General features: G+C 50.8%; 1 protein-coding gene across 1 annotated transcript in view; it reads left to right on the forward strand.

Annotated features, from left to right (window-relative positions):
- Kazn (kazrin, periplakin interacting protein) overlaps positions 1–12,618 on the forward strand; it is a 986,632-nt gene that overhangs the window by 607,655 nt on the left and 366,359 nt on the right. The window contains exon 3 of the mRNA XM_085690314.2: positions 2,729–2,984. Within this exon, the coding sequence (XP_085546440.1) occupies positions 2,729–2,984 (256 nt within the window). The remainder of the gene's footprint in view (positions 1–2,728; positions 2,985–12,618) is intronic.

Genomic DNA, 12,618 nt, shown 5'->3' on the forward strand with positions numbered 1-12,618 from the left:
CTCGGCCACCTGTCTGCCCTCTGGCTGCCTAGATCCACCTCTCCCGAACTTTCACAGGAACAGAGTCATACATTGTGTGACCTTTTGTGTCAGGCACAGTGTTTGGGGGTTTCATGGTTATAAGGAATGCCATGTCTGTCCTTCACTCCTTACCATGGCTGAATAATATTCCACCATATGGATGGCTAGCACTGTATCTTCATCTGCTGATGGGCAGCCAAGCTCTGTCCACCTTCCGACTAGGGCAGACAATGCTACTATGAACACTGACACCATTCCTGCCATCCCTCCAAGTTTTTCTTTAGCTATCTAGGTTGTTTAGAATGAGCATGCCTAGTTACATAGTAATTCCATAGTAACCTTTCTCTTTAGTTACTTAATTAGTTAGTTTGTTTGTTCGTTTCTTTGTCTTGAGACAGTATCTTACTACATATCCCTGGCTGGCAGGCCTGGAACTTCCTGAATGAACAGAATGCCCTCAAACTGAGAAAGCCCCTCCTACCTCTGCCTCCTGAGTGCTGGTGTTAAAGGGCCTTACACCACTTTTAACATTTGAAGGTATTGCCAAACTGGGTTCCCCAGTGACATCATCCTTTAGGAGTTCCACAGAGCCTTGTGGCTGGGTGCCTCCTAGTTTCTTCCCAAAGGCCTTCCAAGAACGGGACCTGGATGTTAAACACACCCAGTCTCTCTGAAGACATTTGTCGACCTACTTGGTCAAAGCTGAGCTAAGAATACTAAGGTCAGAGGTTCAATACCTACATCGAGCAAAGTGGATAGAAGGGAAAAAACTATGCCCTGGGGCCTGCACTCTGCCTTCTAAGAATGCCTTCTCCTCTTGCAAAAGCTTGTCCCATAGGGAAAGGGCAGGGCAACCATATACCTTTATGGTCCTACGTAAACGAAGCCAATGGGGCTGTAACTCAGTCGGTAGAATGTTTCTATAGCATGCCCCATGCCCTGAGTTTGATCCCAACACTGAATAATCTAGGTGTGATGTAGCATGCCTGTTAAGCTCAGTACTGGCCTGTAATGCCAGCAATCCAGTAGTAGAGACAGGAGGATCAAAAGTTCAAGGTCATTTTCCACTTCATAGCGAGTTGGAGAGACCATGTCTCAAAAAAAAAAAAAAAGTTTACTGAAAGCACATGGGATTAACTGGCATTTTAGGATTGCTTACTCCCAACCTCTCACCATCTGGTTTCTGTGGATTGATGGGTAATTGCAAAACACTGCCCAGAGCCTCAGTTTCCTCCTAAAACAGGAGGAGTACTCTTTCCCCCTACAGAGTCAACCACACACAAAGGCCCCATGCATGCATCTTCTACTTGGTTCTCAAGAAAAACTCTTGAGCCTGGAGGGTGAGTTTCGTTTAGAGCATTCCTTTGGCTTCTGCAGTTCGCTTTCAGCCCCCATCCCCAGGTTGACTGGGCTGGAATGGTGGCACACTGTTGGCGGGGTTACACTTGGCTCTTTGAAAACCTCCTATTTGCATGGAATGAAGCTTGCTATGGTAACAAGGTCTGGTGGCTGGAATCCAGGGCCCCACTGAAAAATGCAAAGCCTGTGTGTGCTCTGGGAAAGAAAGGAGCCAGGAAGGGCTTATGCAAGCTAAGGTTACCTCAATTCTTCTCAGAACGGGGAGTAGGTAAACCGAGGTAGCCCGGTTCAACATTCCTACCTCGGGAAGGAGGAGAGAAAAAGAAAGGCCCGCCACACCTCCCAACCCTTTCTCTGACCTCAGTTCCTTACTCCCACTAACGTTCAAGTCAGCCAAGCAGCTTAGGACCAGGTACAAGCTAGCCCTCCATCCATGGGGTGCACACATTCTCGCTCTCTGGGCTGCGGGCAGGCCACAGCACCACTGGCCCGGGGTGGGGAAGGACAGCGCAGGTCAGGCACTGAGGTGGGGGTGGAAGGTGGCAGGCTCACTGTCTGTCCACCAGCTTTCCTCCCCGCTGGGCATTTCATCTCTGCAACTGGCAAAGCAAGAACTCCACTCCTGAGCTCACTCCAGCAGCCCCCTCCCTCGGCCCTCCATCCCACTCTACCCTCCGAGAGGCCCCCTAAGCAAGCATCCCTCTCTGCTAAGCATCCACCGCCTCCTCCGCGGCGACCCCAGCCCGGAGCTGGGCAGTAGTTGGCCGGGCGGGGCTGCCCACCGCCGCAGGGAGGGGACAGCGGGACAGCCGGGGCCCGGGACGCATCCCTAACCCTTCCGCTGGGGGTGCCACCTCCGACCTCACACAGGCGCCGCCCTCCTCCCCCACTCTCCGGGGGTGTGTCCCGGAGGTGGGGGGGTTCACGAGGCCGAGGAGGTCCCCAAGGTCCCCAACAGGGCCCCCTCCCGAGCGAGCCGCGAATGGTAGGCTCCACTCGGAGAGCGCCTGGCCCGGGCGGCGCACCGTGTCCTCTGCTCGCAGCTTGCCCGCCCGCCCGCCCGCCCGCCCGCCGGGGTCTCGCCGTTCGCGGCTGCTCCTCCTACTCCCTTCCTCCTCCTCTTTCTCCTCCTCCTCCTCCCCCCGCCGCCTCGCCACCGCCGCGGCTCGGGCTGGAGGCGCCGCTGTCATTCCTGCGCCGGAGGAGCCGGCGCTTGCCGGTGCCCGGGGGTCGGGGCGCGGGGAAACCCGGGCCGCTAGGGTGACCCAACAGGTAGAGCCGGGGCCACGGCCGGCCACGCGCCCCCAACGCACATCATGCAGCTCTTTGTCACCTCTCTCGCCCCCAGGCCAAAATCCTGAGCATGATGGAAGACAATAAGCAGCTCGCGCTCCGCATCGATGGGGCGGTCCAGTCGGCCAGCCAGGAGGTGACCAACCTGAGAGCCGAGCTCACGGCCACCAACCGGAGACTGGCGGAATTGAGCGGTGGAGGCGGCGGCTCCGGCTCGGGCCCGGGAGCTGCGACCAGCGCCTCAGCAGCAGCGGTGACGGTGGCTGACTCGGCGGCGACGACTATGGAGAACCATCAGCACAGCGCGCAAGGTAGGAAGCGACCGGCGCCCGGGGCGGGGACCCAGAGCGCGCTCACCGGTCCCAGTGGTAGCAGGGCCCGTGGTATCCCTCCCCACACACACACTCTCACAACGAGATGGCTTTACACTGTGGCTCGTAACCCTTTTCGCCTGACCATGTCCACCCGATGCTCTCCAGCTTGGGAGTTGCAACACGGCTGTCATTAACGCCAACTCGGGTGCAGTGTGCATGGGGGTCACACGGTCACACCGGCCCCTGCCGGCTAGAACTAGGCGCCGCTGCCTGGTCCTTTCAGGCGTCAGTGGAAAGTGCCCTTTGGAGAGCACACAGACCCCAGCTCCGCTGCAAACTTTTCATGCCTTCACCCCACAGTCCCCTACACCCCTCCAGTTCCAAAGGCCTCTTAAATGACTCCCCGAGGGAATCTTTGGGCTCTGCTGCCCTGGGGGAGTGGACTTGCTTGCACTTTTCTCCATGGACGCCAAGCCCCTTGACTGGGTTGCATCTGGAGTTTATTTTCTCCAGGCTTGAGATGGTGCAGGCAGTCCTATATGGATGCTTGGGTCTGCAGGGAGTTTTACATTTCCAGCAACTATACAGGGAAGAGCGCTTCCCAGGGGTAAATCACAGACCTCAGAGGTTGATTGATGGCTGTCTGGAGGAATGAAGGCTTGAATGGTGGGTTGCTAGGAGCCCCTGTTTGAAGGACCCTCTGCAGTTTAGAGGAAGGGGGAAGAAAAGACAGCTGGCCAGTGCTGACATTGAGACATGACACTTCTGAACCCCTAGTAAGGTTTAACGGTGTGATATAAGGTGGTCCTGCCATGCATGGTGCTTTCTGAGAGTTGGGAAGCAAAAATTGAAGCAAGCTTTGCAGGATCCTGCATACTCCCCTCCCACCCTGCTCCCCTCCATCACCCTTTAAGAAGCAATACCACTGCTTCTTTAAACCATTCAGATTGTAATCTAAATTGCTAAAAATTCAAAGGGATGGAGAGAAGAAAAGAAAATCCTCCAGCCCAAGAGGGTCACCTGTACAAATGTGTCACTTGGATTGTAAGGTACCAATGCTCAATGGTTCAGAATGATTTTCTGGTTCTGCTATCTCAATAGCTCCTCCTGAGTGTTGAGAGAGAATGTTTTTATGGGGATGCCTTCAATGGTTCCATCGGTCTGTTTTGGCCTTACCTTCACGGGAAGGTATGTCTTTGCCCTGTGAGATTCACAGCTTCAAGATTTGCAGTTTTGTGAATTCTAAGTCAAACCCTAACTTGGTACTTCCGGAGCCTGTTGGGTGTCTTTAGGAATCGTGCGAGTAATTTGATCATGATGTAATGACGAGAAAGTGGTGTGGCCCTGGTGTTTGCTACGGGGTTTTCACGGGTGGCATCCGGTTGTTCTTGTCATCCATCCCTGGTTATGTCATCATGTGAGAGAGAGCCATAGGTGAGAGAAGGCGAAAGCAGACTGCAGGATAATGCTTTTGGTTTCTGTGAGCGGCGGCTGTTCAAACATTGCAGAACTACCTAAGAACTGGCATTTTGCTGGGAAGGGACACTGAATGATCCTGGGACATTCCCACCATCCTCTCGTTCCTGGACGTGAAAAAAGTTAAGTGACTTTTCGTCTGAGTGCTGGTTGCGCTGTGGACTTGGTGTGTGAAGGAATCCAGAGTGCCGTGCTGGCACCCTTCGCTTGGAAAGTGAGAGACTAAGACTGGCATCCTGATGACTAAGTGGTTGGACAGGCACAACAGGGGGTGTTTCCTTTTTCTTCTCTGTTTTTGTTCTGCTTTGCTTTTTTCTACTAAGATGTACAATGCTACAGACATGGAAGTGGCTTTGGGAATCACTCGATGTCTTTAAGAACACACGCCACCAGTAGCTCCCTTGTGCCCATGGGAACCTTTGCACCTGCCCAGTGCCCATGGCCATGACTGGCAATGAGTAGGTAATAGGACAGAGGAGGAGGGTCTTGTGTCTGTTAGTACTGCTCATGGTTTTCAGAACTTGTACAATGGGCCCTTAGTGACCGGATAATCAGAATGCATGCTCATGATTTCTAACCCAACACATCTGTGGGTCACATGTGCATTCAAGTTAGTATGACTAAGTGGGTGAGGCGGGTGTAAGAAATGTGAAACTACTGTGTAAGACCACTGGGCATTGACTTATCTATAGTAACAGCACCTCAATCCTGGAATAGATGTGTTCACATATTCATGCATGCATATGTGTGTAATGTGTGTGTGTCATGTGTCATTTAGTCTTTGTGAGGTTTTGCTTTCATTCATTTTGTTTTTTCTGGGGGACTCTGGCACTGCTTTGCTAGAAGACCTCATCAGAGCTGGTCTGGTTACCCCTTTAGCCATAGCTCCTATTAAGTTGCTAAAGGGGAGCCTTGCGTTGATGCATGCTAATTTTTAAGTATGGCTGGTCACCTCCTTCCTGTCCTTCCTGACAAGGTACCAGGATGGTGCAGGGAAGCTGGACCCCTTGGGCTCCTGATCTTCCAGGTTAGAGTCTCCCGTGTGTTTACCTCTCGCCTGCACTGGAGCCGCTCAGCGGGACCAGACCCTAAGGTTGCCTGGTGCAGTTAAGCTGTCAATTCTCACATCGAAGCTTTGAGCGAAATGAGTATCTTTCAAAATACAACCGTGTAAGTCACTTTTAGCTAAAGTGCATATGTACACATTAAGAGCATGCTAGTATGCCTTTAACAATATTAGCACAAACGATTACAGGAAAATGCCACCTTTTACACCCTCACTCCCCACCAAGAGACTGTCAGGTCCATTTTTAGTTGCTTTTTTTTTTAAAATCCTTTTTGGAAATGAATAAAGGGAGTGCATCACTTCATTGCTGGGGACTTTTGTGCCGGGGAGACCACTGGGTTGGCGCCTTGTGATGAAGCAGACTTGGGTTTTCCTAGAGGGTTAAGGCAGCGTGTCGTTTAAACAAAATATTAACTCACTTGGGTAGCCCGTGTGAGCGGGCATGGTTGCTATGTAACGGAATCTAGAGAGTGAACGGCTGGAAATCTGGGCTCTCGGCACTTCGCAGGATCTTCTTTCGGAATTTCTGTTGAAAGAGCTCTTGGCAGAGGGCCCATCGCCTCTCTCCTGTTGCAAGTGAAGTTGGATAATCCTAAAGAGGACTGCAGGCCAGCCGCGCCAAGGGCATCCGTGCTGGGTGGCACATTTCATAGCCCCAGAGGCCACCTCTTAGGTTGATGGGGTCACAACTGCGTTTGACAGGTGGACAGAAAGAGGCTTCATTTGAAGAAGAAAAAAGCACCCAAAATACAGAGCTAAGCATTTGTTTCAATTCATCTTATTGTAGGAAGGGGGTTGCTTGCAGTAGCATTTCTAAACTGTTTTTCTAGCAGAACCAGCTCTGGGAAAGTGTATTTAAAATGCTTGCTGTTCTTTGAAGGCAAAATATAGCAGTTTGCTTCTCTGAAAATGTTTTATCTGATGAATGACTAATATTAGATTCAATTGGCTGCTTTGCTGTGCATAGAATAAAACAATTAGGAGCCATTACACCCAATTTAAATAGGTGTTAACTGTATAGAACATAAAATGCTTACACCAGCAGGACAGATGCTTACTGCCTTGAGTTTACTGTTTATTTGGGGGTGTGCACGTGCATGCCTGTGGGTGCCAGGAGTTGGTGCTGGGTGTCTTCCTCAGTCATTCCTCACTTATTTCTTGGGACACGGTTGCTATGTGAACCTGGCACTCACTGATTGGCTAGACTGACTTGGCCAGTGAGCTCCCGGTACCTTCCTGTCTCTGCCTCTCCAGTAGTAGGATTCCAGGCACATGCTACTGAGCCCAGCTCCTGTCCTTAGATGGTGGGGATCTGAACCCTAGTGCTCTTGCTTGTGCGGGGAGAGCATTTTACTGACGAACCCTGTCCCCAGGCCCCACTGGCAACTGGGGCTACAGAAAGTATCTTCCTTTGGTACTGGGGAGAGGAGGGGCGGTCCCTGTCTCCTGCCGTTGTTAAAGCGGGAAGATGGGAAGGCTCAATCTCCATCTTTGTCCATTTTTATGACTTCGCACAGGTTGTATTTCCTTCTCTAGGCGTTTGTCTAGGTCTCATCATCTCCTCTGTACTAAACACTGAAAACTCTTTGGCGAAGTGTGCATTCCCTTAGGAGTGGCGTGTACAAGGAATCCACGGAGACACTAGACATTGCTGTCTTGCAAAAAAACTTCTGCGCCTTGACACCAGCTTCTCTGTTCATCCTGCTTTGGCTCTCATTTTCTAGGGGGCTCTTTTTATCTGCATTCCCCAGCGGCTGACAGGGTGCAACCTAGGCATGTGAGAACATCTCTGAGCCCCTCGCTCTTTGTCTCTGCAATGGGCTGAAGGGCTGTGTCTTTGCCTAACCGGGAAGGCAGGGCTGTATAGTTCCTCTTGAAAGTTACTGCCCGGAGTCACCAAGACATTGCATACGGGTGAGATTGAGATTAGTTATTGGCCTATGGTTTACTGTCTTCCCCTTGTCTTTAAAGATGCCCTGGGAGGGTCCCTGGAGTGGAGTTTTCGTTTCTTATTGTGGCATTTGTTTTCTGGTGTGTGTGTGTGTGTGTGTGTGTGTGTGTGTGTGTGTGTGTGTGTGTCTTTCCAAAACTTCTTTGATGTCAAGGGGAAATCTTAGCTGGTCTGATTTTCACAAGAGGCCTACTCTCATCTCAGTGTGAGGTGGCCAGGGTCTCCACACCTTCCCCCCTCACTCCTCAACCCCAATGGCACCTTTCAGGGATCCCACAGGGTTCGAATTTGTGACTTCCTGGCTGCCGGAGAGTGGGTAACAGATGGGCTTGGCAGGTGAGAATTGCTCACTGGAAGTCTGCCTGCCCACCCTGTAAGCCATGTGGAGCACAAAAAATCAAACTCGGGGTCTTGGACACATTCACTGGGTAGTTTATATGTGTATCTGGCAATTACTCCCGTGTCATACAACTAAGAAAGGAAGGGGCAATAGGAATACCCCCACCCAACCTTTACAATCTTCTGCACCCATCCTGATGAAGACCTGATGTAATAACCTCTCATACTAAGTCTGGGAGGGGGGAAGTTTACTAATTGGACTGGCTAATTTTGATTATCATTGTGACACACCTGGGGAGAAGGAGCCTCATTTGAGGAGCTACCTCCATGGGACTGGTCTGTGGACATGTCTGTGGGGCATTTGCTTGATTAATAACTGACCTCGGAGGGCCCAGCCCACAGTGGGTGATGGCAACCCTAGGCAGGTGGTTGTAGGCTGTGTATTAAAGGTAGCTGAACATGAGCCTGGAAGCAAGTCAGTTAGCAGCATTCTTCCCTGATCTCTGCATCAGTTCCTGCCTGTAGGTCCCTCCCCTTCATCTCCTGCCCTGGCTTCCTTCAATGATGGGCTGAACCTGTAAGCCAATAAACCCTTTCTTCTCTAAGCTGCTTTTGGTCAGAGTTTCAACACAGCCATCAGAGGACAAAATGGGAGCATTTACTTGAATCCCATATCTTTAAGACCAAAATTTTGAAAGGCCCCTAGCAGTAGAGAACTGTGTGTGTGTGTGTGTATGTGTGTGTGTATTTGCATACATGTGTACATGTGTTTATGCATACCACAGTACTTTCGACTTTGAAGGTCTCTAATCATTAAAGACTCAAAACTAAGCCATGCCAAGCATGACTCAACATTGTGTTGCAATTGTTGGAATGTTCTAACAACTTCCATGGATTGGAAGATGTGTACATTGATTGTAGTCAGGATTTAAAGGGTCCAGATCCATCACTTCTTCCCATTCTTGAGGCAGCAGGAAGGAGCCTAGTCTCGTGATGAGTCCTGCACACTCTGGATTGGTCTACTTGAACTCTGGACCTTGGCCCCTCATACACACACATGCTTATATGTACACACACATGCCACATAGATCAGACAAGATGGGAGGTAACTCATTCTGCCTGTTAGACCCAGGGATCTGGGTGTTCAGTGATCTTTCAAATATGAATTAGGCCATATTGTTTTGACTAAATATCAGGACAAACGACACTCAAGATGACACAGGTGCCCCCAGCGTATCACACAGCCTGTTGATGCCCCAAGGTATAAGGAAGCAGGTTCAGACAGAATCCCTTAAGAAGGGACAGCGTCCCTGACACGGTGACAGAGGGCACCTAGTGGATGCTTCATAGCAGGGTACATTCCCTCTCTCCAACCAAAATTACCATCTCTGCTCTTCCTGCCTGGCTCTCCCCCTCCTACATAGAAGCCAGCGGGAGACCTAGGCTCAGAACGCTTCTTCTACCCTATGAGGCTGGACGAGACCTAATGATGTTGCTCATTTGATGCCCCTCAGATCCGAGTGGTGGCACACAGGTGCTACTCTGCGGGCCTCCCTGCTTCCCCCTTGGAATGCTCAGCCTCCGCTGGATGGAGTCTAAGTGAGTTTGGCAGCAGCAACCGTCCGAGCAGGTGGCTTCTGTGTGAAAGGAAACCATCAGCTCTAAATTTATTCTGGTGTCTTTGTTGAGGTGGTGCCAGACCTCTGGGTCAGGCTCCTGAAAAGCCCTTGACCCCTTTCCCCCCTCTGATTAATGGGGGCCCTCACCCCAGAGCTCATAACAGCTCTGCCAGCAAAGAAGCCCGGGCTTCTGTTCCCCTTTTAGACGACACTGTCAGGCCCAAGGACAGAGACAAGTTGTAAGAAGATGATGTCCCTCAGCCGCCAGCCCCGACCCATTCCATCCAAGCATGTGCTCAGGGACCCATGTAGGGACGGCGAGGCCTTCCTCTCTCAATATTGTCGTCAAAACCCAGTGTTTGACGTTCAAGAATCCTTCACTGGGATCCAAATGGCTTTTGGAAGGAAGCTGGCCCAGGGCTAATACTTTCCATTCTCCTTCCGATGTGGCATTGTTGTTCTCCAGGAACACCTCTGAGGTAAGTGACAAGGCACCCCAGTGCTCTGGGGTCTCCTTAAAGCATGGCCTCACTCCTCTCTGAATATTCAACTCTAGTTGGAAACGAGAACTAATTTCAATGCCTTTGTCAAAGTTTTCAATAAATAATAATAAGCATATATACTGCATGAATCCTAGGCCCAGTAAGAGCAACACTTACACCTAGTTTGGGGTAAAGGAAACCATGTCTCAGAGAGGTAAAGTCCCCTGTCTGTAGTCACATGAAAATGACCGAGATGGTGACAATGTCAGATACCATGTGTTAATGCTTCCTATGGCAACCGTGGGTCCTCGTAATGACTTAATGAGCAGGTGCCACTCTAGTACCCATTTCGTGCATAAGAAAACTGAGGCATAGAGATGCTATGGCACTTGCCAAAGAACATGCAGCTGTTACAGGAGCAACACCTGGCTCCAGTGTCCCTGTCCTCACTTACACAACAGTTGGGCACCTAGGGTCAGTCCAGTACCATGTAGCCAAGATTAAACCTCTAGGTCCCTCTGCTGTTTGAGCCTGTGTGTGCTCCCTGGTTGCCTCCTAAGCAGGAAGCATCCTTAGGTTGGCTCCATTGAGAGGCCTTGGAGGGTCCCATAAGCCTCCTCTCCCAGATGGCCTAAGGTTGGTGGCATTGTGAGGGTTGTTTGTGATCGAACATCAGGCCCTCTTCCGGAGGGTGTGAACTTGCCAACAAAGAGACAGCTGGGGCTGCCGGCAAGCTTCGTGGCCACGAGGTCAACAGTGGAGGGAAAGCGTCGGAGCTTGGTTTGGGGACTTTCTGATTCCTTGAACCTCAGTGCTTTCTGTTCTAAACAAAACTGGAATTGGGGGATTCCCTTCCAAGCAAGGCCCCTGTTCCCCCTCAGCTTCTCCTTTTACGGTCTCAGGAACTTCCCCTGGCCCCAAACATTCCTAGCTGTAGACCAATTGACTTCTCACAGACCCTTTCCCGGGGTTCTCATCCTCAGCTGTCCACAGGGCATGACATTTCCTTGTTGCTGTGGCCTTTCTGTGCATTGTAGGCTTACCCGACACCAGTAGCTCTCTTCATACCCCAGTTGCGATGACCAAGGAATGTCCCCAGAAGTTTCCACGTGTCCTCAGACATGACCTCAGGGGAGGGTCATCTCAGATTGACAGTGCCTAGAGGACTGAGGCGTTTCCTGTTTCCCTCTGCCTCCTAGAACTCTGCCTGAAACACAGAAAAGCTCAGTAAGTACGTGTCGAATAAGTGAGTGAGTGGATGGAGGGATGATGATTTGGGAGATGGAGAGATGGGTGGGTAGATGGATGAAGGGAGGAATGGGTGGACGGAGAGATTAATGGGTAGGCAGGCAGGTGACTGGATGGGTGGATGGATGGACAGGTGAAGGGGTGAATGGATGTATGTGCAAATGGACAGACAATACTGACTTGTGGATGTGCGGAATTGGTCTACTTATTATATGAAACATGGCATCCTGAGACTCCTTGATTACTGATGTCTTTTTAAATGAGTGCCTACATATCACAGCATAAGCCCTGCTCTGAGCCCTTTGTTTATAATGCATTCATTCATCCTTTAAACCACCCTGTGAAGGGGCTAGGGAGAAGGCTTGGCCAAAAAAGTGTAGGCATGAGAACCTGAGTTCGATCCCCACAACCCATGCAGAAAATTAGGCATAGTAGGCAATGCGTGAGGTGGAGACAGGAGGCTCCCGGGGCTTGCTGGCCATCAAGCCTAAGGGAAGGTATTAGTCCCAGGTTTAGTGAGAGGCCCTGTATCCACAGCAAACAGAATGAATAAGGTAGAGTGAAGAGAAATTGAGCAACACACCCTAACATGGACCTCTGGTCTCCACCTATGCACGTGTGCATGCATACATGTATGCACGTGCGCTCACGAGCATGCACAGACACAGATACACACACACACACACACACACACACACACACACTTCCAGACCAGCCTGAGTCTAGTAGAAAGTCTTTTCTCTGAGCCAAAGCCTGTCTTTGGGAAATTGAAATTGAGAAAGACTTAGGTGCTCCTTTGCCCCAAGCTTCCCCAAAGGGGTCAGCTGACAAGGGAACAGATGGGTTGGCACACGGGTTCCACTGCCCTTGGAGCCCGCCTGCCTCACTCCGAGGAGGATGAGCACACTTCACTGCAGGCTGCCCGAAGACACCCCACCTCCAGGATGGGATGGCTTTTGTCTACCACCTTCCCTGCCTCTTTTGTCCTGTCTCTGCCAGTCTTCGGAGATTGGGCTCATCCATTTAGAAACCACAGATTTAATAAGATAGGACAAGTTATCGCTCAGCCTGGGAGGTGTGGCTGACTCAGAAACATAATTACTTTTTATAATAAAGGTCTAGACATATAATGGGGAAACAGACAAGAAAGTGACAGCACAGGGGCTTCCCTGCTGGGCATGACAACCGTGGCATGTGGCAAGAATAGACTGGGAGCACATTCATGTCACCTCGAAAGGGCAGACTGGCCCTGATAGATTATTAAACAATGCAGTTCCTTCATAGGTTGGGATTGGACACCGCAGATTACGGTGATGAGGTGGGACTGTCTTGCCCAGGAAAGATCATGAAGAAAGAGTTAGGTCCAGCTCTTGAGAATCTGAGGCCTAAAGGACAGGGAGTTCAAGTCCAGTCTGGGCTACTATCTCAAAAGAAATCCTCAAATGTTGAC

This window comes from Myodes glareolus, chromosome 6 (assembly GCF_982192425.1).
Source record: "Myodes glareolus chromosome 6, mMyoGla1.1, whole genome shotgun sequence".
NCBI lineage: Eukaryota > Metazoa > Chordata > Mammalia > Rodentia > Cricetidae > Myodes > Myodes glareolus.